Source organism: Coturnix japonica, chromosome 2 (genome assembly GCF_054131305.1).
Source record: "Coturnix japonica strain WE chromosome 2, WE-NBRP24, whole genome shotgun sequence".
NCBI lineage: Eukaryota > Metazoa > Chordata > Aves > Galliformes > Phasianidae > Coturnix > Coturnix japonica.
The window spans coordinates 118,662,322-118,682,453 of NC_140664.1; the positions used below are offsets into that span (position 1 = coordinate 118,662,322).

At 45.5% G+C, this 20,132-nt stretch overlaps 1 protein-coding gene across 9 annotated transcripts in view; it reads left to right on the forward strand.

The window, feature by feature from the left end:
- Positions 1 to 366: 366 nt before the first annotated feature.
- Positions 367 to 20,132, forward strand: part of CDK6 (cyclin dependent kinase 6) — a 115,167-nt gene continuing 95,401 nt past the window's right edge. For 5 of the 9 annotated variants that reach the window (XR_014943636.1, XR_014943637.1, XM_015853530.2 and 2 more), the window contains exons 1-2: positions 787 to 836; positions 2,269 to 2,742. Coding sequence is in view for 7 of the 9 variants with exons in the window: in XM_015853530.2 (XP_015709016.1) it covers positions 2,510 to 2,742 (233 nt within the window). In the remaining 2 variants the exon portion in view is untranslated. Of the gene's footprint in view, positions 724 to 786; positions 837 to 1,154; positions 1,205 to 1,241; positions 1,399 to 2,268; positions 2,743 to 20,132 lie in introns of those variants that run through there. The other 4 variants (XM_015853531.3, XM_085540598.1, XM_085540596.1 and 1 more) reach the window with 4 other exon arrangements.

Here is a 20,132-nt window from a genome sequence, read left to right on the forward strand (position 1 = left end):
CGGGGCGATCGGGCCGCGCCGAGCCGCGCCGCTCGCCGCGACCCTTGCGGTATGCGGGCGGCTTGGCAGGGGCAGATGAAGGATTTCATTGAGTGTGAAGACAGAGAGCAGAGACAGAAAGCAGAAGGAGGCGGCTGCAGCCTTTGTAGTCGGGGAGGAATGCGGAAATGTTGAAGCACTATGTCAAACTTTTTTGAAACGGGGTCAAGTCACATTCAGCCAGCGTGGGAAAGCGGGGAGAGAAAGGGAAAAAGGCTTCGGGAGAGGGGAGGAAAAAAAAAAAACACAACAGAAAAGCAGCGAGCGCTGCCGCCGCCGCCGGGGCTGAGCGGGGCTGAGCGGGGCCGGCGGAGCGGAGCGGGGCGGGCGGGCAGCGGGGCCGCTCCGGGGCGGGCTGCGGCCGCGGGGCTGCGGGCGGCTCGCTGCTGCTGCTGCTGCTGCTGCTGCTGCTGCTGCGGCGGCGGCGGCGGCGTTGCTCCCCGGGGGCCGCGATTTTCCTTTTCCCCGGGCGGCGGGGAAAGGGGGGGTCGGGGGGGGGAGGGTGGGAGGCGCGGGCCGGGGCCGAGCGGGAGCTGCCTCCCGCGCCGAGGGGATGCGGGCCGGGGGCGGCCGGGCGGCGGAGCAGCTACCTGTGTGGCCCGGGCGGCCGGGACCTGCCGGAGACATCGCCATGTGAAGGGGCAGACCCCGGCCGGCTCTCCACCCCGCCTCGCTCAATGGGAGGTTTGTTTTAGGGAGGACTCACCCCCTCCCTCCCAACCCCCCCCCCCCCCCCCCAAGGACTGCGGGTTATTTGGGGAGCCGCCGGCGGATCGGGCGGCCGCGGCGCGCACCAGGTAACGCGGGGAGCCCGTGTGTGTGCGGCCGCGGCCCCGAGCCCACGCGCGGCCGGAGCGGGGTCAGCGCGGCGTGCGGGGGGCGGCGGGAGGGGAGGGGAGGGCCCTGCGAGGCCCCGGGCGGACGGCGGATCGCAGCGTGCCCCCGCCGCGTGCGGGGCCGAGCGGTGTCGAGCGGGGGGCCCGGCTCCACAACGCCCCGGGGGAAGGCGGCCGGCGGTGGCGGCGCTGCGGCCGCGAGGAGCCAGGCCCGCCGGAACGCCGGGACGCCGGGACGCCGCCACGCACACGCGCGACGCGCCGCCCGCCGCCGGGGGGCGCCATTCCGCAGGGCCGGGGGCGCGGGGCTGAGTGCGGGGCGCGGGCAGGTGTCCACACGGCGGGGGGGGGAAAGGGGACGGGAGCGGGGACGGGGAGCGGGGCCGCCTCGGGGCGCTTCAACGGCGGGGCTGGGAGCCGCGAGCCGCGGCCGTAGGTGCCGTCAGGGGATCCCCGCCGAGCTGCAGGGACTATTCCTGCTAGAGCCGCGCGTAGGGGGATGCGGCCCCCGGTCACCGTGTGGGTGCGTTGGTAATGAATGGGCGAGGACGAAAGGAAGGGCTGCCGTGCCGCTGCCGTGAGCGGCGTTTGCTCGTGGCCGTGTCGTGGCGGTGGGGGTGAATCGGGGAGCAGGGGAAGTGGCGCAGCCCCACGCCGTGCAGGGCAGCCGCTGCTCCGGAGCGAGGCTCGCACCCGGCGCTCGTCCCGCTGCAGTCAGCTGGGAGCCACGCTCGGGTCCTGGTAGTGGATCATTAGGCTGCTAAGGGCCGTGCGTCTGTGCTCCAGCAAACGGTGCTCAGAAACATGCTGGTATCTTACGGTACATGTATGTGTGAATATATACGCGCAGTTCTCCACGAGGCAGGAACGTGCGTTCTTGTATTCTTGCAATGCACAGCACAGGGTAGAGTAGCTTCAAGCCGGAGCCTCTCAGTGCTGCCATTTGCACGTGAGTCCTGGCTGAACAGCATGGGATGGGCTTCAGGGGCTCCATGTGATTGATGCCCAAGGAACCTCGGAACCTGAGGAGCCTGCCATACTTAACTGTCCCATGAGTGTAGAGATTCTGCCGTCTAATGGAGGATACCACCCACATCCCTCAGAGTCACGCTCTGCCCATCTCTCAGAAAACCCCCATTGCTTGGGGGAAGCCCAACCATGTGGTCGCTCTGGCCGTGCTGCAGCCTGGGCACGTTGCAGCAATGACCCAGGTTGTGTCAGCTGTGCAGTGACGCTGCCCGGCAGCCTCTGGTTTGAACCTTCCTTTGTGCGTGCAGCTCTCTGCTGTGCTAGCATCGTTTTCTCAGTTTTAAGCCGCGCAGAGTAACAAAGTGAAGTAGAGCACAATGGCGCCGTGTTCTGACTGCTCCCTCTTGCTTGGTCTCTCCTCCAGGTCTATCTGCCTTCGCACAGACCATGCTCCCAAAGGCTGTATGATCGTTTCTGGTGACCGCCAGCGGAGGCTCAGTGGGGCCGGTGCAGCGGAGCAGGAGGCCGAGGGGTTCCTGCTGCCCCTCAGGCAGAGGTGGCGGCGTGTGGCTGAGCCGCAGCGAGGTGCCGGCTTCAGAAGCGAGCAGAGAGCAGAGCTGTCCTGAGCTGCTCTGGATCCCAGGAGGAAGCGGAGCGGCGGCAGCATGGACAAGGACGGCACCAACCTGGCCGACCAGCAGTATGAGTGCGTGGCTGAGATCGGCGAGGGGGCCTACGGGAAGGTGTTCAAGGCCCGCGACCTGAAGAATGGCGGCCGTTTTGTGGCGCTGAAGCGGGTGCGGGTGCAGACCAGCGAGGAGGGCATGCCGCTGTCCACCATCCGGGAGGTGGCCGTCCTCAGGCACCTGGAGACCTTCGAGCACCCCAACGTGGTCAGGTGAGGCAGCGGGGCCTGCTCTGTGCTGCGTGTGCTGGGAAAGCAGGTTTGGGCGCATGGAGGGCCGGCTCACTGATGGGCTTTGTGGGAAGAGCTGAGAGCTCCTTTATGCACATGGAGTGTGGTTTGAGGTTTCGACAGGCCGCGGGGCTGTGCCAGAGCTCACCTCATCCCCGTGCTGCCTCCCACACACACAAACACCCATCTCCAGAGGCATAGGCGTGTGACAGCAGTGCTGAGGTGGATGGCAAGGAGCCCCATACACACCATTTCCTCAGGCGTGAGAGGGAATGAAAACCCAAGGGCTCCCTTTGTCGTAGGTATTAGCTCTGACAGCTGCTGCTGATTCTTAACATCTCATTCATTACCCAGAGATCATGGTTGTAGCATTAGTGGGATGTGCATTCCGCTTCTTTAGATGCTTTTATTAATGTTTGCAGATCATTGTGTTAAAGAGGAGGAGATGCCTAAGTCTGAACTTTACAGGCCCGTGAGTACTGTCTGTTGGTGAATACCCCAGGAGGTGCTGGTGGTGCTACTGAGAGTGCAGCAGGATGAATGCAGGCCTTGCTTCCAGCATGGTGGCAGTGGCTCCAGGTTTCCTGGCTGTTGTGTTGGTAGCGTAAGCTCTGAGTGAATGAGCTCTGTTCTGGGGCAGGTTCCCCATGCTGAGACTGGCTAGCAAGCATCTTTATTTGAATAGACTTGAAAAAGTGTGCTTTGCTTTGAGATCCTCAGGTGTATCATCTTGCATCAGTAGGAATATTTCCTGCTATTTGTCTTATTTTACTCACATATTGCATAGTAAAAGGGAGTTGTTCCATACTTCATTAGTGCCAAGCCTCTCTGGGTCCTGGAGGAATAGAGACGCTGTGGTGACAGAGGTAGCTGTCAGATTGGCTTGTAGCTGTGGTCACCATGTTTGCCTTAGGGGCTGAGATGAGGGCTTTTATGGTAGTAAGTGGAGCAGGAAAGGTAGGAAAGGGAATAATTAAAATACAAAAGCCAATAGCTAGAAATAAGTTAGTTTTCTTTCATCTCAAGGCAATGTGATAGAACAGTCTCATTTCTGAGCAAACTGAATACGCAAAGAATGTTTAATGAAGTACTACTCATGGAGTGGGACGCAATAGGATGTTGTAGGTCTCCTTGCTATATCCGAGTGATGGGATGCAGGCTGCAGCTCACACTTTGCCGGTGCTGATCAGGAAGATCCACCATTTGCTCAATATAGTAACCATTATTCTGACAGGCACCCGGTAATGCCACATCGCTTGGTTGCAAAAACCACAAAGGTGGAGGTATGTTAGTGTGGGCAGCGTTATGTCTTTGGTCAATGGATCAGGTGACTGGTGCACCCAAAGGCCTTTCTTGGCAATAGAGATAATTGAGAGTTCTTAAAATCTCTCAGTAATGTCAGAGATGACATGTGGATTTAGATGCCCAAGTTTAGATATTTGTGTATGTTTAAAATTGTAAGCCTTCTTTGGGAATGATTAAAGAATGCTTGTGAACTTGATTTTATCACCGAGATCTTTCCATATGAAGTAAAAGATATTTTGAAGTGCTTTCTAATTCAGAGATCAGAACGTGAGAGCCATTTCAAATACCATCTCTTCTAAAACAAGAGAAATAAAAGTAACCTCTGTTGTGCACACTTCTAATCAGTAGAGCAGATGTAAGTAGCACTTTGGAGTGGTTGAAATTGTAGCCGCATAATGAAAGATTATTTGGAAATACTTAAATCATGGCCAGATTAGTAAATACAAATAATGGCAAAGGCATTGTGTGAGTACTGGAGTAGGAGGTGTGGTGTGTTCAGAGCACTGGGACAGCCACGCTAATATTTGAAGCCGGACATTTTGTAAAGAGAATGTCTATTTTCTGAATGTTACAGGCCTGAGAGCAATGAGTGAGCAATGCAAGTATCACATCAGATCCGTCAGCTCTGAGTAAAGGCGTGTGGTCCATGAGTTGTTCGGTACAAACTGACAGTCATTCTATGAGTCAATATTCAGACAAGCTACCAAGAGTCGAGCTGTGTTTGAGCTGTGCTGCTGGGCAGGCGTGGTGATGGTACAGTGCATCAGCTGACGGCAGCAGCAGAAGCCACAAGCTGTGTCATGCTGTGCTGGACTCAATGGATAGGCTCGGGCCAGCCCTGAGCACTGTAAGGAGCTCAACTCAAGGCTGTGCTATCTACGTGAAGAGGTGTGGAATGTGAAGAGCAGTATGGGAAGGAGAATCCTTGATACTTGCTTAGTAGATATGTAGCTGCATAGTTTTGCTGTTGAGCCTCAATGCAGGGCCAGTAGAGCTCCTGCAGCCCAGTGTTGGCCTGGTGGGCATAGATTCCCTTCTTTAAAATCCTGAGGAATGCCTGGTGCCAAAACTGGTTCCTAATGCCTGGCACTGGGGGCGGAAGAATGTTCTTCCATGTTCTCCGTAGAGCAGAAGTGACTAAACAGCACAGAATAATTTTAAACAAAACATTTATCATGTTTTTCCATGCTACTTCTTGTTAATTACGTGGGGGTTTGTTTCGTGTCCCTTCCGTCCAAGTGCCTTGTTTCCATCTTCGCACCACGCCTCACAGCGCGGCTGCTTTTACTGCAGTAGGTGAAAAATTAGGTAAGAGCTGGTGGCAGGGTATGGCAAAAAGAGCTGCAGGGTGAGAGACGAAGTCTGATCTTCAGCAGAAAAGCGATGGTAGTGGAAGTCCTTGAGTTGTTAGTTGTAAAGGGATTAGGGCCTACTGGGCTGACCGTAAGACTAGGTCAGATAGGATAGGATAGAGAAAGGCATGGGAAAAAATGCAGTAAAAAGGATGATTGCTTTGCACTTAAAATATTGTCCTGATCATATTTGGCCTTGTAATAAGGCCCCCTCATTAGGACACCTTACACTATTCCATTTACCTTCACGGAGGGTAAATAGATTGCAAAAAATAGCCAATTTTCAAGAGTAAATAGCAGTGTGGATTGTTTTAAAGTGAGGAACGTTGTAGGCTATGAAATGTCCTTAGTAACAGGAGGATGGTTAAGCTGCTCACCTTTCAGATAAAACGTAATGCTTTATTCAAGCTTTCCTGTTTACAGTAGTTAAATCTGGCTCAAATTGGTCCAGCACTTCTGTAGCTCGGTTCTGTTCGTTGTGGGAAGAAATGAAATATATGTAGACAAAGGACAGACCTTGCCAGGAATAAATGACATATTAGATTCAGGAAATTCCTGTGTGTAAAACTGGGAGTATTCCCTGCTGTAGTATATCTGTAGCTTTTTTCCTGTGATTATATTGCTAAATTCAGCAGTATATTGTGTTCATTTTGTATCTCTCCTGCTGATAATCAGATGGATAATTTTCCCCTAATGTTAATCATCCATCAGGCTGTGAATTTACACCCTAGGAAGATGATACGCAAGACAGAATACTTTAATTCCTGCCGTGCTTGATTTCTGACGTATATATGTGGATAAATACATTTAACAGTGTTAAACCATGAGCGAATACAGCAAACCTGCAAAGCTGTATTTTTTTGCTTCCTGGCTCTTTTCTTTTTTTGTGGGAGAGGGAGGATAAATCTGGTTTACTATTTCTGTGGGCTAATAAGCCTTCTACTTTAAAACAATCAAAGTTATATCAAATGTAATCTATTATAATCTAATCTGGTCCATTATGTTAAAGAGAAGTCTCAGAAATCAAGCTGCTCAGGGTCATAATTACCATCTAGTAAGGAACTTCAGATCTTACTTCTCTCCTTCCTGTTAAGAAAGGGTAATAGGTGGCCCAGGTAATCGACTTCTGTTCAACAGAGTGATCTGCCCAGCTGGAAGCATAACTCCATTCTTCAGATGTTTTTGGTATGTGGATAAATGTGTGGGAAACCCAGTAATTGCAAGTAATGGGGCAATTATCCCATATTTGGAGTTCAGTGTTACTTTACATTCAGGGAAATTAAAATGACACTGTTGGCTTTGTGGTAACAGAACTCCATCATGATGCTTTATCCTAATATTTGCAATCCAGTGCTCTTATCTTTTGGGTTACACCTAAGAGCACTATGGAGCCTGTCAGCTGCATCCCCTGGATGACACCTGACTGCCCCATCCCTGTGTGCCCAGGCACAGAGACCTGCACTCGACTGCTCCAAGCTCCCACATGTACCCTCCGATGGCTTGGTCCTTAACATTGTGTTACACTGAGATAGGAGGTATCTTCTTCATAACAGCATCTTAAAATTCCCCATTTTAGTCAATACAGAGAGCAGTCAGAGTCTGAAATAAGTCACCAATATAAAGTAAAGCTTTTGGAAGGTAGTTTGAACTTGCATTTGTTTTGCTTGTTCAGTTTGTCCAACTGAAGTCCTATGGGATCTTAGAGCGGGAGAGGAGCTTCAAAATGCGGTAGCTAATGTTGTTTCTCTTTGTCAGTTTGTGGCAATGCTGATACTGGCTGCTGACTTTTTAACTGTTCAGTTAAGAAGCTTAAAGAGTGATGTTCTCAAAATCAGTGAGACGTTCCATCCTGTGAAGTGAAACATTTCTGTTTCAGAGGGTGTTTCTCCCCAGTGAATTCTGCTTCCTTCCTTACTTCCTTTTTCTGCCAAGCTAATGTTAAACTTTCAGGGTATGACATCATTCCTACAGATCAGTGGCATGCAATACAATTTATTTTTGTGTAGCACCACTCATACACAACTGACAGACTCCAGGAGAGGGGACTTTCACATTGCTGGGGATGGGGATTATCTTGCGTGCTGAAAGAGTGAAATGAGATGTAGAGATGGGGTGAAGCAGAAGAAACTGAACTGGAAACTTCAAAATGGTCAAGGTTAAAGGAATTAATGTGGCAGATTAGTCTCAACAGAGGTGGATGAGTAATGGGAAGGAAAAATTGAATGAGCCTCAGAGTCAGCTTCAGGCTAACACAAACAAGATGGTCTTCAAGGCGAAATTAGAAGATGGGAAATGTTTTGGTGAGAGGGAGGAACTTCCAGGCTGGGGATCCTGAGGAGATGATTTCTTTGCTATCCTGCCACAGCTGGGAGCCACTATGAAGGCACTGGAGAAGGGGTTTGACCATTGTGTCTGCAGGAGAGCAAGGGGAGCGGTGTGGTTGGTGCTGAGAGGGGCTGGGCTGTAGTTTGGGTCTGGAGAAGATTCTGAAATTGGCTGCTGTGAAATGGCTGGACGTGAACTCTGTCCTCTCATCATCTGTTTGCAACACTGCATTACACAGAATAAGGGAAAATATGTTATATTCTTCCTCTCCGTATGCATTGTTTATTAGTAATGGATGTGATGATTTAGCTTGAAAGCACAGTCTGCCAGATACGGGACAAGATAAGAGTACGTCAGGAAGGAAGGGTTGAATGTGGAAGAGCCTCTTAAACAGTTTCTGGAGTGAATACAAGCGTTCTTCCAAAAGTATTTTGTCTTACTCTGAATCTACGCCTTTTATAAAAAACACGTTTCCAGTCTTTGCGTGAGTAAACATTAGTCATTGTAGATCATGTACAGAGCTCCCTTCCTTCTCTAAATCTGTGGTCAGTTGTGTTCTTGATGTTCTTGGAGAGATCTGCTTTTGGAAGGTGCTGCCCAGGAGGAGAAGCAGCTCGTAATGGCACAGCCCAGTGTCCTTCCCTTGGGTGCTGCAGTGGGATTTGGAGTTCAGCATCAGCGACAACAGGCAGCAGGGCTGGTTATTTGGGGCTCAGGTTTGCTTTGTGATACCCCAGAGCACAGAGCAGAGGGTGCCAGCAATGTGCTCTTCCCAGGTGGCTGAAGGAGAGAAGCTGTGACTTAGCAAGGTATGGAGGGAGTCACTCAGGTACCTTCAGTGGGGATGAAGCAGTTGTTTGAAGCATAGAACATATGGATGTACATAATCAAATAGAAGAATGTGCACTGAATATTCAGAAGCTTTCCCAAACAGGGTTCAGAGACTGGATCAATATACGTAAGAACACGAGTCATGGGTTTTACTCCATGTGTGAAATGTGGTTGTTCTCTGTTTTGCGGAATGAGTGGATTCTTAATAATCCAACACATAATAAGAAGGTAATCGTGCCCTTATAAATTTGTAAATAAGTTGCTTCTTTTTTTTATGTCAAGACCTTAATTTCTCCTATTGAATCAGTTCCTTGTATATTTTTCATATATTCTAAAAAATATTTTAAACTGCAAGTGCACGATTATTGAACAGCTCCACCTTTAAACTATGAAGCTACTGATAAACAAGTGGCTTTGGAATTTTCCAAGGGTTACAACATAATGTGCTTTGACATTTTTTTGTGGGAAGCCTCCATTTGGGAGGGGTTTGATGAGAAGGTCATCAAAGAGTGGAAATGTGACGGTTGACTTCCGTAGCTTTCTAAATACCTGTTGCATCCCAACTATTGCATTAATGTTCCTATTTATTTATTTACCAAACGCTTGGAAAATTTGCTGCATCCCTGGGAGGTGTTGGCAAGAAAATACTCCTCTGATCCTTTTAGAATCAGCTTTCTGGAGGCAGATGGAAGAAGATGTTTTATAAGTAATTAGAAACTGTTATATGGTGCTTTAGATATGTTTTAAAGGTTGTAGAGGAAGATGAATCTTTACACTGTGGAGCATCTCCTGTAATTCCAGGACCAGGTGGTGATTTCAGATACCTAAATAAGGGGTGTGCTGGGATAGTGGTAGGAACTTGCTGATAGTGGTAGAGTTGCCTTGGGGTAGATTTCCCATGACACACCTAGAGAACAATTTACCAACTTAGCAAAACGTTGCGTACGGTCTTAAAATCATTTGTTAGTAGATACTGATACCACTCTGGCTTGTCATTAGCAGGTCATTGTCCTTTTCTTAGCAAGGCAAAACAAAAATAACTCAGGTATGAATTTGTCTTTGCAGGAATTTCCCATATTCAGTGACAGAAAACTCAAAAGTTAACGCAGGTGAATCATGCTGAGTTTAAGTGAAACCTGTCAAGTTTGGGCTTTTGCAACATTAGTCAGCGCTAAATGTTACGTGTTGTGGTAGAGACAGAGAAAGGAAGTGAGAAATAGGATGGAAAATTGTACGTGTTTTTTTTTTTTCTCTCGTGAAATTGTGGCTGCGCATTTAATATCTGTTTGAGGGGTGGGCGCGATGAGAAAGAACCCAAGGTGTCTGTTGCTGTTTAACAATTCTTGAGAATTTCTTTCTCCCTGATGAAATCAATTAATTATAAACTGGGCATTTAGTACTTTGTTCGCTGTTTCTCAAGTGGGCATATTTCTAGGAGCTTTCTGTGAATGTAATTCTGAGCTGCACTGATGCTTTTGTTTCTCTTCATCTGTGGAGCCAGAGCTCTACTGTAAGGACAGAATTCTATCATTATTTTTTTTCACATTTGATGTGGTATTTTGCATACAGCTGCAGAGTAGACAGTTACCTTTGAAAAGAACATTTGGCTGGTTTAATTTGATTAGAGCAAACCACCTCAATCATTTCTGAACTAAGACCGTTTTCATTTTAACTTGGCAGTAGGAGCTGGGAATGTACTGGCAGCACTCAGATGTTCGGGGGAGCACCAGCTTGGATGCACAGCCAATGCTGAAATGAAACAACCCCACAGGACTCTGCCCACTCTGCCCCTTCCCCTGCACTGGGGGGGCTGTGCAGCCAGTGAATAATGCATTGAATATATACTGATAATGACAAGGAATGGTGAATCTTTCTACAAAAAATGGGGAATGCGCAGCTGGCTAAATGCATAATCACATGTTTATTAAAGAAGATGTGACATTGAAAACAGGTATAGGACATGATTTTTTTTTATGCACAGAAAACTTAAAATGCTGTAGGTATTTTGAGTAGATTGATGATAAAATCCAACATGTAAATGGCAACATGGTGAATTTCTGATAGCTGAGTTGTATTAATTCTGGTACTTGTTTGTGATGTTTCCCCAGCCTGTCCCTCTGGTTTTGTTTTTTTACTCTTGTTATGAAAATACACTGAGACTTTTTAATTTTTTTAATTATTTTTGTATGTGTGTTGCACTTTTAGAGATTAAATGAGATTCTTCAGGTTAACAATATTAGCTGTTACATATGATTTTTGCTTACCAGTTGCTCTCCCTGGTGATCAGACCCTTTTCCTAGAAAAACCCTTGTGGCTGTGTAGAATCTCAGTGTGGTTCATAATAAATGATAGCCCTTCGATAAATTATTGCTGGGTGGATGGCGTTTTCCAGAAAAGAGGATTATAGTCTTCAAGTGCTCTGATTTTGCAGTAGTAGATCATCATATATGGAACATCTTAATCATAGAAATGTTAGAAACATACAGTTCAAGGAAAATCTTCAGGCTATTAGAATCACAGTACTGTAGAATCATAGAATGGTTAGAGTTGGGAGAGGCCTCTGAGGGCTATCCAGTCCATCTCTGCTGTACTATGAACAGGGACATCACAGCTAGATCAGGTCGCCCAGGGCCTGATCCAGCCTCTCTTTGAAAGTCTCCAGGGATGGGGCAGCAGTGACAACACCAGGCAGCCTGTTCCAGTGCCTTGACACCCTCACTATCAGATTTTTTCCTCGTATCCAGCCTAAATCTGCCTTCTTTGAGCTTGAAGCCATTTCCCCTTGTTCTATCACAACAGACCCTGCTAAAGAGTCTGTTGGCTTCTTTCCTGTATCCCCTTTAGATACTGTAAGGCCGCTATGAGATCACCTCACATCCTTCTCTTCTCCAGGCTGAAGAGCTCCAGCTGTCAGCCTGTCCTGAGAGATACCTGTGTTATGTTCAGAAAAGCAAAATGTGCAGTGAGCTGGTGGTCTGCATGACAAGCCTAATGTTCAGCACTGACAGGGCGATTTCATCCACATCCTCCAGCTGATCAAAAATGCAGTTGCAAATCTAAGGCTTGATGTTCTGCTGGTGAAGTTGAAGTTCATAAAGCTGCAGTGGTTTATACCAGCTCTGGCTGTTGAATTAATAAATTCTTCATATTAAGATGAACAAAAACATACTAGGGCAAAGAATTGGTGCAGAGGTGTCCCACCATGCATGCACACTGAGATGATACCGTTCAGATTTTACATGTCACAACTAGGGAGTTTACCAAAGTGCTCTGGGATGTAAAACCAGTTGTTGCATTAGGAGGCTTTTCACTATTGTGGACTTAGAGCTTCTCTTGATCTGTGTCACTCCTCCCAGTTACGTTCCCTCATAGCACTGCAGATCATTCCTCTGTGCCCTTGTATGTACCCTCTGAAATATTTGATTCCTGTCTCAAGCAATTAATACAACACTGTGCTCAGCCTTGAACTCCAGGTTCCATCACAGATACAATCATTTAGCTGCTGTGAACATCTCCTTACTTCAAGATACTCCCATATCTACAGTTCTGCATCTGCTGTACATTTGAATGAACATTTGGGTCTCACTTGTTATTCACCAGCACAGCAATGGAACAATTAATTTGGATTTCCAGGTTTCTTCCGGACAGTGAAAGTTTAAGACTTGCGTTATTTTCTCAGCTAGGAAATAGGTTATGAGTTGCATCTCGTTTTGCTAATTTTATCTACCACCGCACTTTGTTTGCATTTGTCATCTTTATGACACAGGGGTTGAGCAGCATCTGCAATTTTAATTAGTGCGTTGTTTATCCTTAGATAACCCTCTAGATCACTAATGGAGATAGGCCTACCCACCAGTCTTTGCGGTTTCCTCTTAGACATCTCTAATCAGTCTGTTGCCTTACTGTTTGTCTCCGCTTTGTATAAACTGCTGAGCAACAACTTTTGATCCAAGCAATAATATTCAGAGCAAGATGGGTTTGAATCGGTGGCGGTGGTCTGAAAACAGATATTAAAAGTCTCATCGGCGTGTCATTCTTGGAAGGGCCTGGGCAAGGCAGTGCTTCATGAGAACTGAGCACCTGTATTTCTTCATTGTGCTGAATCCCTTCCATCGCACTGCATTTATCTTTGTAATTTCATTTAAAATAGGGAGAGGGTTAGCTGGCACTGCTTGCCTCTGTGCTGCCCGTTGTCCATTTTGTTTCTCCAGAAATCAAGATATTTTTATTTTTTCACATGAGATTAGAACATCTATAACATCTCAGTTAAATGGAGGCAAAGCTTTCGATAGTACTGAAGAGACACAAACTTCAAGAATTTGGAGTTTAACTGCAGGAGAGATGAAATAGCTCAGCAGAACAGCATCAGGAATAGTTGCACAGAAGAGTTAGGTAACCCATCTGACTGGAAATTAGGGATAAAACCTAGACAGGTGAATGGTGCTGATGAGTCTCTTGCAGTTATACTGTAATGTCCCAACCCAATAGGAGGATATTCTGATTTCTATTTAAAAAAAAACAGTACTTCAAAGACTGCTTAGTTTTCAGTTACCTGAAGTTGAGTGCAGATGAGGCCGTGCTGCAGAAACAGAGCTTAAGTCCTGCAGAGTTAGAGTAAATGTGCTGCCATCCTGGTTCCCCCAGATCTGCAGGGGGTGGGTGATCTAAAGCCATCTAGCTTTAGTCATCCAAGTGCACATGGTCCAACCTAGTCGTGTGGACTCTCTCCATAGTGAGTGAGAATGTGCTTCTGGGAGTAACTCATCTCACTCAGTATCCACACCTGTGGTTACGCATTTTTTTTCCTTCATAATTGTCTCTAATTCCTTTTGAGAAAGTTGCATGGTTGTACAGTTTCAAATAGCTGAAGAATTCTGGTATCTAACCCATGTTGCATGCTGACTTACCAAGTCCCGGACTCCTGGAAAGCAGTGATATTATACCTTTATTGCTCGAAATAATTCTTTTGGAATGTTAAGTTTGTTTGTTTGCTTTTCCATAAGCTCAAAGCATGCCATCCTACATTGCTAGGTAATAGTCTGCAAAATTAAAACCAACCTACTGTGTTAACAGATGGTGCTGCTACATCTTTTTTCTGGGTGAAAATGCTTTATACCAAGTGCTTGTCAGAGCCAGTTCTTCTGTAGCTTGAATCACTGGGCTTTTTTATTACTGAGCTCCTAAGACAGTGTAATTGTCTTAGGAGCAAACTGTCGTGTTGAGCTGTTTGGATATGTGTAATTATGTATGTGTGTATATGTGCAAAAGGAAAAACAAGAACATTTCAGCATTTTCCTGCATTTATGCCAGGAGGCTCAGAATTATTAGTTTGTAACATGAATGAGGATTTTTAGACATGTGGAACTGCAGCTAGTTTTAAATCTAAGCCTCACAAGTGGCTGAATAGTTTTCTTTTTCAGAGTTAAAGGAGAAAAATGTTAAGGGGATGAGGGCAAGCCAGACAAAAAATTATCGCAAGATCTAATTGTTTTTAAGAAGTTGCATGACAACGAGTATTGAAACTTGGAACTAAAGGGCAGCCTCACTCCTAAGCACAATAAAATAGTAGATTTTGTGAAATGCATTCTGGAAAGTGAAAATAAAAAGTTATAAAGCCTGATGTGAGTGGCAAGGAGCCCAGGCAGTATCCAGAGAGTAAACATGTAATGGCTTAACCTAACTGGGGCACAGCCCACTCCAGCAAGCAGCTGAGCAGGGGATGGCAATATTGAAAAGCAGCAGAGCTGATTTTTGAAACAGATGGCTTTTTTCTTCTTGTGCATGCCACAAATATATTTTTAAGGTATCAGGAAATATTTTGGTGGTGGGGTTATGTGCATCAATATTGACCCTCTGGTTATTTTTTAGAATCTTGTAAATTTACGCCACTTTGATCGCTCGTCTTTCAAGCCTGAAAACACTGTCTTTAAATTGCTTTATTTACTCTGCTCCAGGACTCATTCATCTCAGAACGTGTCCTTTATACAGAACTACTGCGATGTTATCTTTTCAGCTACGGAGACTCTCCTTAAAAAGACCGTTGAGCTTTTGAAATAGGTTAATTACAATTTGCTGAATGGCCGCGATTATCATGGCTTTTCTAATACTTTGATCACTGTCATTCTCACAAGACTAAAAAAGTGCTCTTGTTCAGGGCTTTGGAAAATCTAAATCTGTGTCACCCCTCTGCCTTCTGGAGGGAGAGCAGGGAGAATGCACTGCGCCTACGTCAGGAGCCATATGCTGTACAGAGCCATTCATGGAAAAGAAGGCTGCTGTGTCTTCTTGGATTTAGCAACAAAACTCTCTCCTGTCTGTATTTCTTCCAAATGGTCTTAAGAGGCAGCTATTTCTCAGTGAAATATTTTCATAGTTCAGAAAAAGATTTTTATTCCAGGACACATCAATTCCAGCTGTGATGTTTTGTGCCCAAGAAATGCCTGCATGAGCAGTAGGTAAACCAGAAATGTTGAATTTTCTTCCCAGAAAGTCATATCAATTCTGTGATAGCTCAGAAAGCAGCTGAATGGACCTTTATAAAAATACAAACTAAGTCACTTCTAAGTGGAGACAGCTGGGGTCTATTTAATATCCTGTGTAAAATGGTCGGGGTCAACTTCCTGGAATAACTGAGGAGTTTTATTTCACAAATATCCCAGTGCTGCAGAGACCTGAGGTGACGGCGAGGCTCTTGAACTAACATGTGCCACAAAGAAAAGCTCTGCAGCCATAACTCTGCACTAGGAATGGGGTGGTGGGAAGTGCCCAGTGGCCTGGGATGTGTGTGCATCCTTGTAAGTATTTGGTGTGGGCGCTTATTAATGTATGCTACCAGTCTCAGGCTTCCGACCCTATATTTGTGTAGCTTAGCGATTGGATAGCTAATGGAAAATCATTGAGAAGTGGCACTCTGGACAGTAAGTCCAGGGATTAATAAATGTGATGGCCCAAAATACCTAGCTTCTCTTGTGATCTGGGACATTGGATCCGAAATTTGTTCATTTATCTTGACGCTTGCACAATGTCCTTTTTCCCCTTCCAGTGAATGCAGCCATATTTGTGCTGTCTAACGCTGTGCATTTCCTTGATGTATTCCATGTATCTATTCAGTTTTAAGTGTTCTGGATTCCTTGAGTGTAGAATCTTATCTTTTACCTGTTGCTATTCAGTTGTACATGGGTGAAAAGATGTTAGACTTTATAGACCACTACCACTGCTGAGTGTTCACCCCCACACGCAGAAATTGCATGGTATGGCAATTAATATGAGCTGTAGTCCAGTGGCAGCTTCGTTATAAAGCTGTGGTGCACTAACCATGAAAACTCATGAAAAAACTATTCATGAAAATTGATGTCTTCTATGGCTGGCTACATTTCACAGCATGAAAATTTGGCCTTTCCTCGACTGCTTATTGAAATAAAAGATAAATTGTAGGTTTAAATAAGAGCTAAGAGGGAGACAGAAGACTATTAAACAGAGATAAAGGATGAAGTCCTGAAATTATATTTACGTAGTTGCTTCTGTTAGGTAGGGATGGGAATTGAAATATATATATCTCGTCCATGGAATGGGAAAGCTGAGCAAGACCAGAAAAGGCTATTGTAGGCTGTGCAGGGGGCCCTGTATGGCATGTAAGGGTACTGGTCTGGTCACCTGTGGCAAGGCTCCACACCATTAGCTGTGCTTCAAGTTTCTGTGCTGATTCTGAGAAAGGACGTAAATTGGATGGTGTGGTTTGGGGATGGATTTGGTAAACAATGAGGAGCAGGAAGTTCCTCCCTCAGCCATCCTTCTCTTGATATCTGCTTACTGTCTCTTGACTTATTCTTGGAGTGAAAATAATTATGAATAAAACAATTCTTAGAGGGGCTGGAAAGGGTCAGAGTAATTTTCATCCACCCCAGTATTTTTCTGAAGTGGAAAAGGGCAGAACATGTAGGGACTGCAGTAGACAGACCCGAAAGGATAAATGAAGGCTCGGCAGCTCTGACACTGGCTTGTTTTGTAAAGATCGTAAGTAATCTGTGTCCACTAGTTTCAAGTCCACGCAGCGTTCCCGAGCAGATGTGAGGCAGCCCTGCCTCCTTCCCGCAGATGCCTACTTGCTGTGCCTGTGCGCCAAGCCAGCTGGGAGCTGCGGGGCCATGTTAGCGCTGCTGAGCCCCGGCCATTACGCTCAGCCCAGCTGACACAGGCTGGGGGCCGGTGCCGAGCGAGCTGTTTGCTCGCAGACATTGAGTGGATATACCTTGTTTTCATCTGCCTAAATGTAGAAATGTTTTAGCGCTCTGGGAACCAGACCTTGTTTTGCAAGATTTATTATAGCTTGCTCGTTCCTTTCAGAAATGTGAAAGTCATGTTGTTGCAAAACTTCCAGAATATAGTTTTGTCATGAATTTACATCTCATGTACACCATCATTTACAAAACACTGAATTTATTTCAAAAGCTCTCCATGCATTGAAGTGTAAACCCTAATCTCATGCTGCTAAAAGACACCCCAAAAGAAATAGCTGCTTTTGCCCCAAAGTAATAAAACAGTCAAATAAAATTTATTGCCAGCTCAAAATGCTACTAACACCTCATTTTTATTGCCAAACTCTGCAAATAATCTTTAATTTGTTTTCTTTTACATATGTGTGCAAGAGCTTAAAGGAAATACTTTAAAAGCTGCACGGTCTGTAGAATACTTTGCCCAGCGTGCATTAATCCGTAAATGACTGGCTCACAGGATCACGTAAACTGGATGCAAAAGGAGGAAACATGTTTATTAGCCAACTACCTGACGAACTGAAGGGTGAAAGCACCTGGGAATCTTACAGCAATAGACATTGTAGTTTTCTTTGCACGTGCTATGAATTAATTTTAAAATAAGACAGCTTGTTAGAAGCAATGGCATGACAGCCAAGGAGCCTGTATGGCCGCGTGTGAATGCCTGAGTGTGAACAGAGCGGGATGCAAACGTCTCTGAGGAGCAAAGTATCCACGAAGCCCACTTTTTAAAAAGCTAGTAAGATGCAGTGTCTTAAATGCTGATGAAATGTGTAAGGAATTTGCATGCTAATGGAAACGAGGATCCCGTTTTATGTAGCCAGTGTTTAAGAGCAATTGCCTCCTGGCTAAATTTATTAAGCCAGAAAAATCTTGTAAAATTTCTATTGAGGATTTATTGGTCCCATTTGTTTCTTTTCTGTACAACATGAATATTAAACTGGACCCTGCAAGTTTTTTCACAGGTGAAACTCCCTTTCAAATTAAAGGAAATTCTGAACTCATGCCAAGCAAGTTAAATACACCTACTAACTTCACGAGGCTTAGGTAAAGGCTCTTGTATGCAGAGCTTTTTAGGACTGATCCTGGTCTGTGGGGCTTGAGTGAGTAGGTTGAAGATGTTGAAAAATAGCATTGCAAACATCTCTCTTATTTTCTATTAAGTTCCTCTTGAAAATAAATATTTGTAAATATCTGTATGATCAATTGAACTTAACATGGAATCTCACCAACAAGTCACTCTAATGAAGTCTTCCTGTGAAAGAGTCACACCTCCTAAATTGAGTTGAATTCAGGTGTCTGGTCTGAATTAGTCGTGTGGGTGTCTTTCATGGCAAAGAGGGAGAAACCTTGCCCCCTTCTCTCCCAGGTTGTGCTCCCAGTCCACTTCTTTCACTGGAACATGCAGAGTTCAGTGTGTTCTATTCAGGCTGGCCACCAGACCCCTGAAGAACCCCATTATGTGTGCTGTACGTCTTCTAGGACTGCTGAATAGAGAGCTCCATGGGCTCAGCTGGGCTGCTCACGGAGGGGGATGTCACTTGAACCACCTGGAGCCGTCTGATGATGGATAGGCAATACAGCTACCTCCAGTTGATTTAGATGTCTTGCATATCTTGTAGCTGAATGTCTTCCAAAATATTAGACAAAATCCTGTTCATTTTTCTTACCTGTGTGAGCAAATGCCACTGTCTTTGGACTTTGGAAATAGTCGAATAGCGCTGCTTGCTTTATGCAGGTGGTTTCTGGCACATTGGTGGTCACAGGAAATGAGGCAGTGCCAATGGAGGTCTCTTGTGTTCACTGTGCTCCTTCTCAGATCTTGCGGAAATAAATTCAGTTATTCCGTTTCTCTTTAGCTAACAGTGCATTGAGCACTGCAGTACACAGTATTCTTGGGAGCAGCTCTGGTGTCAAAGTCACTACTCCAAACAACTATAGCCAAAATGCAGCACTAACTGCCTCTCTATTTTAGTGTCTTTTAACCTAATACAGGACAAACGTGTTCTGAAACTGACAAACCTTTTGAATATTCACCTGATCTATAGCTGTACATGGTAACTATGTGTGCCACCTTACCCACCATGCTCGTGTTGGAAACGAGTGGATATATCTGATCTGTTTTCAGGACATTTTGAGCAGTGCAGCACAGTTAGTTCTAGTGAATCTATGAACAGACTCTTTCAACAGATTTAGACATCGTAAATTTTGTTTTTATGCAGTTTAAGTAATCGGTGATAAATCGGTGGGTTCCATTTGTCAGATAACAAGAGTTTGTTCTTATTTGTGTTTTCTAGTCCTTCAAATAAAGTCTGAGAAAGTGGTGGTTCTCAGTTGTGCTCATTTCAAAAGTTAAGAAAAAACAAATATTGCAAAGAACTGTGTGCAGTAAATCATGAAAATCATTTTCGAAGTATAGCAATATGCAGAAATTACCTTAAGTTATAAAGCTGGTAAAGATGTTAGGAAGGAGACATTGGTACAGATAAGGACGCAGAGGTAAAAGAGAGTGGCTTACATGCAGGGCCACAGTCTGCAGAGTTTTTTCTGTGTGAATAGGAAAAGCAATACCAGGAACCACAAATAGCAACCAGCACCGTGGGTGTGTATTTAAATGGCATACAGGGATTTGCGCTGCTCCTATTCAGGTAATGACTGCCTGCATGTGAGAGAGAAAGATGACATTTCTTGGCCTTTTGTCTTTTGTTCCATGTGAACTCACAACTAACTTTTTCTTCTTTTTTTTTCTTCTATTTTTTTCGCTTCTCTGTTTTTAGTTCTGAAAGATTCCAGGCATATACAGGAGACTGAGCTTTAGACAATGTGTGCTTCCTTATCACAGAATCAGAATTGTAGGGGTTGGAAGGGACCTCTGGAGGTTATTGAGTCCAACCCCTTGCAGGTACACTACAACAGGTACCATGTATCAGGTATTTATGTGTACCATAAGCTGACTGCATGCTGGCTGTTAAGCACCGCCAAAATTCTATGGTAACTCAGGGCAGGTGGGTCTTACAGGATACAGGTTTATGATAAGTACTTCTCCTTTTCCTCTGCACATTATTGCCCTAACTCCAAAACGGTGGTTTTGTTCTGACCAATTTAAGAATATTTCAGTAAACACTGCTTCAGACTTGCTGACCAAGGTGTCGTACCAATGAACAAACAGGCTCTGCAAGAAATTTGCACCTGTTTTCCCACAGTGGTGCCTGCTTCATTCTCCTAAAAATGATGTTATTTGATATAAGATTATCTTTAGATCCAAGAACATTGTATTTAAGAAAAGATA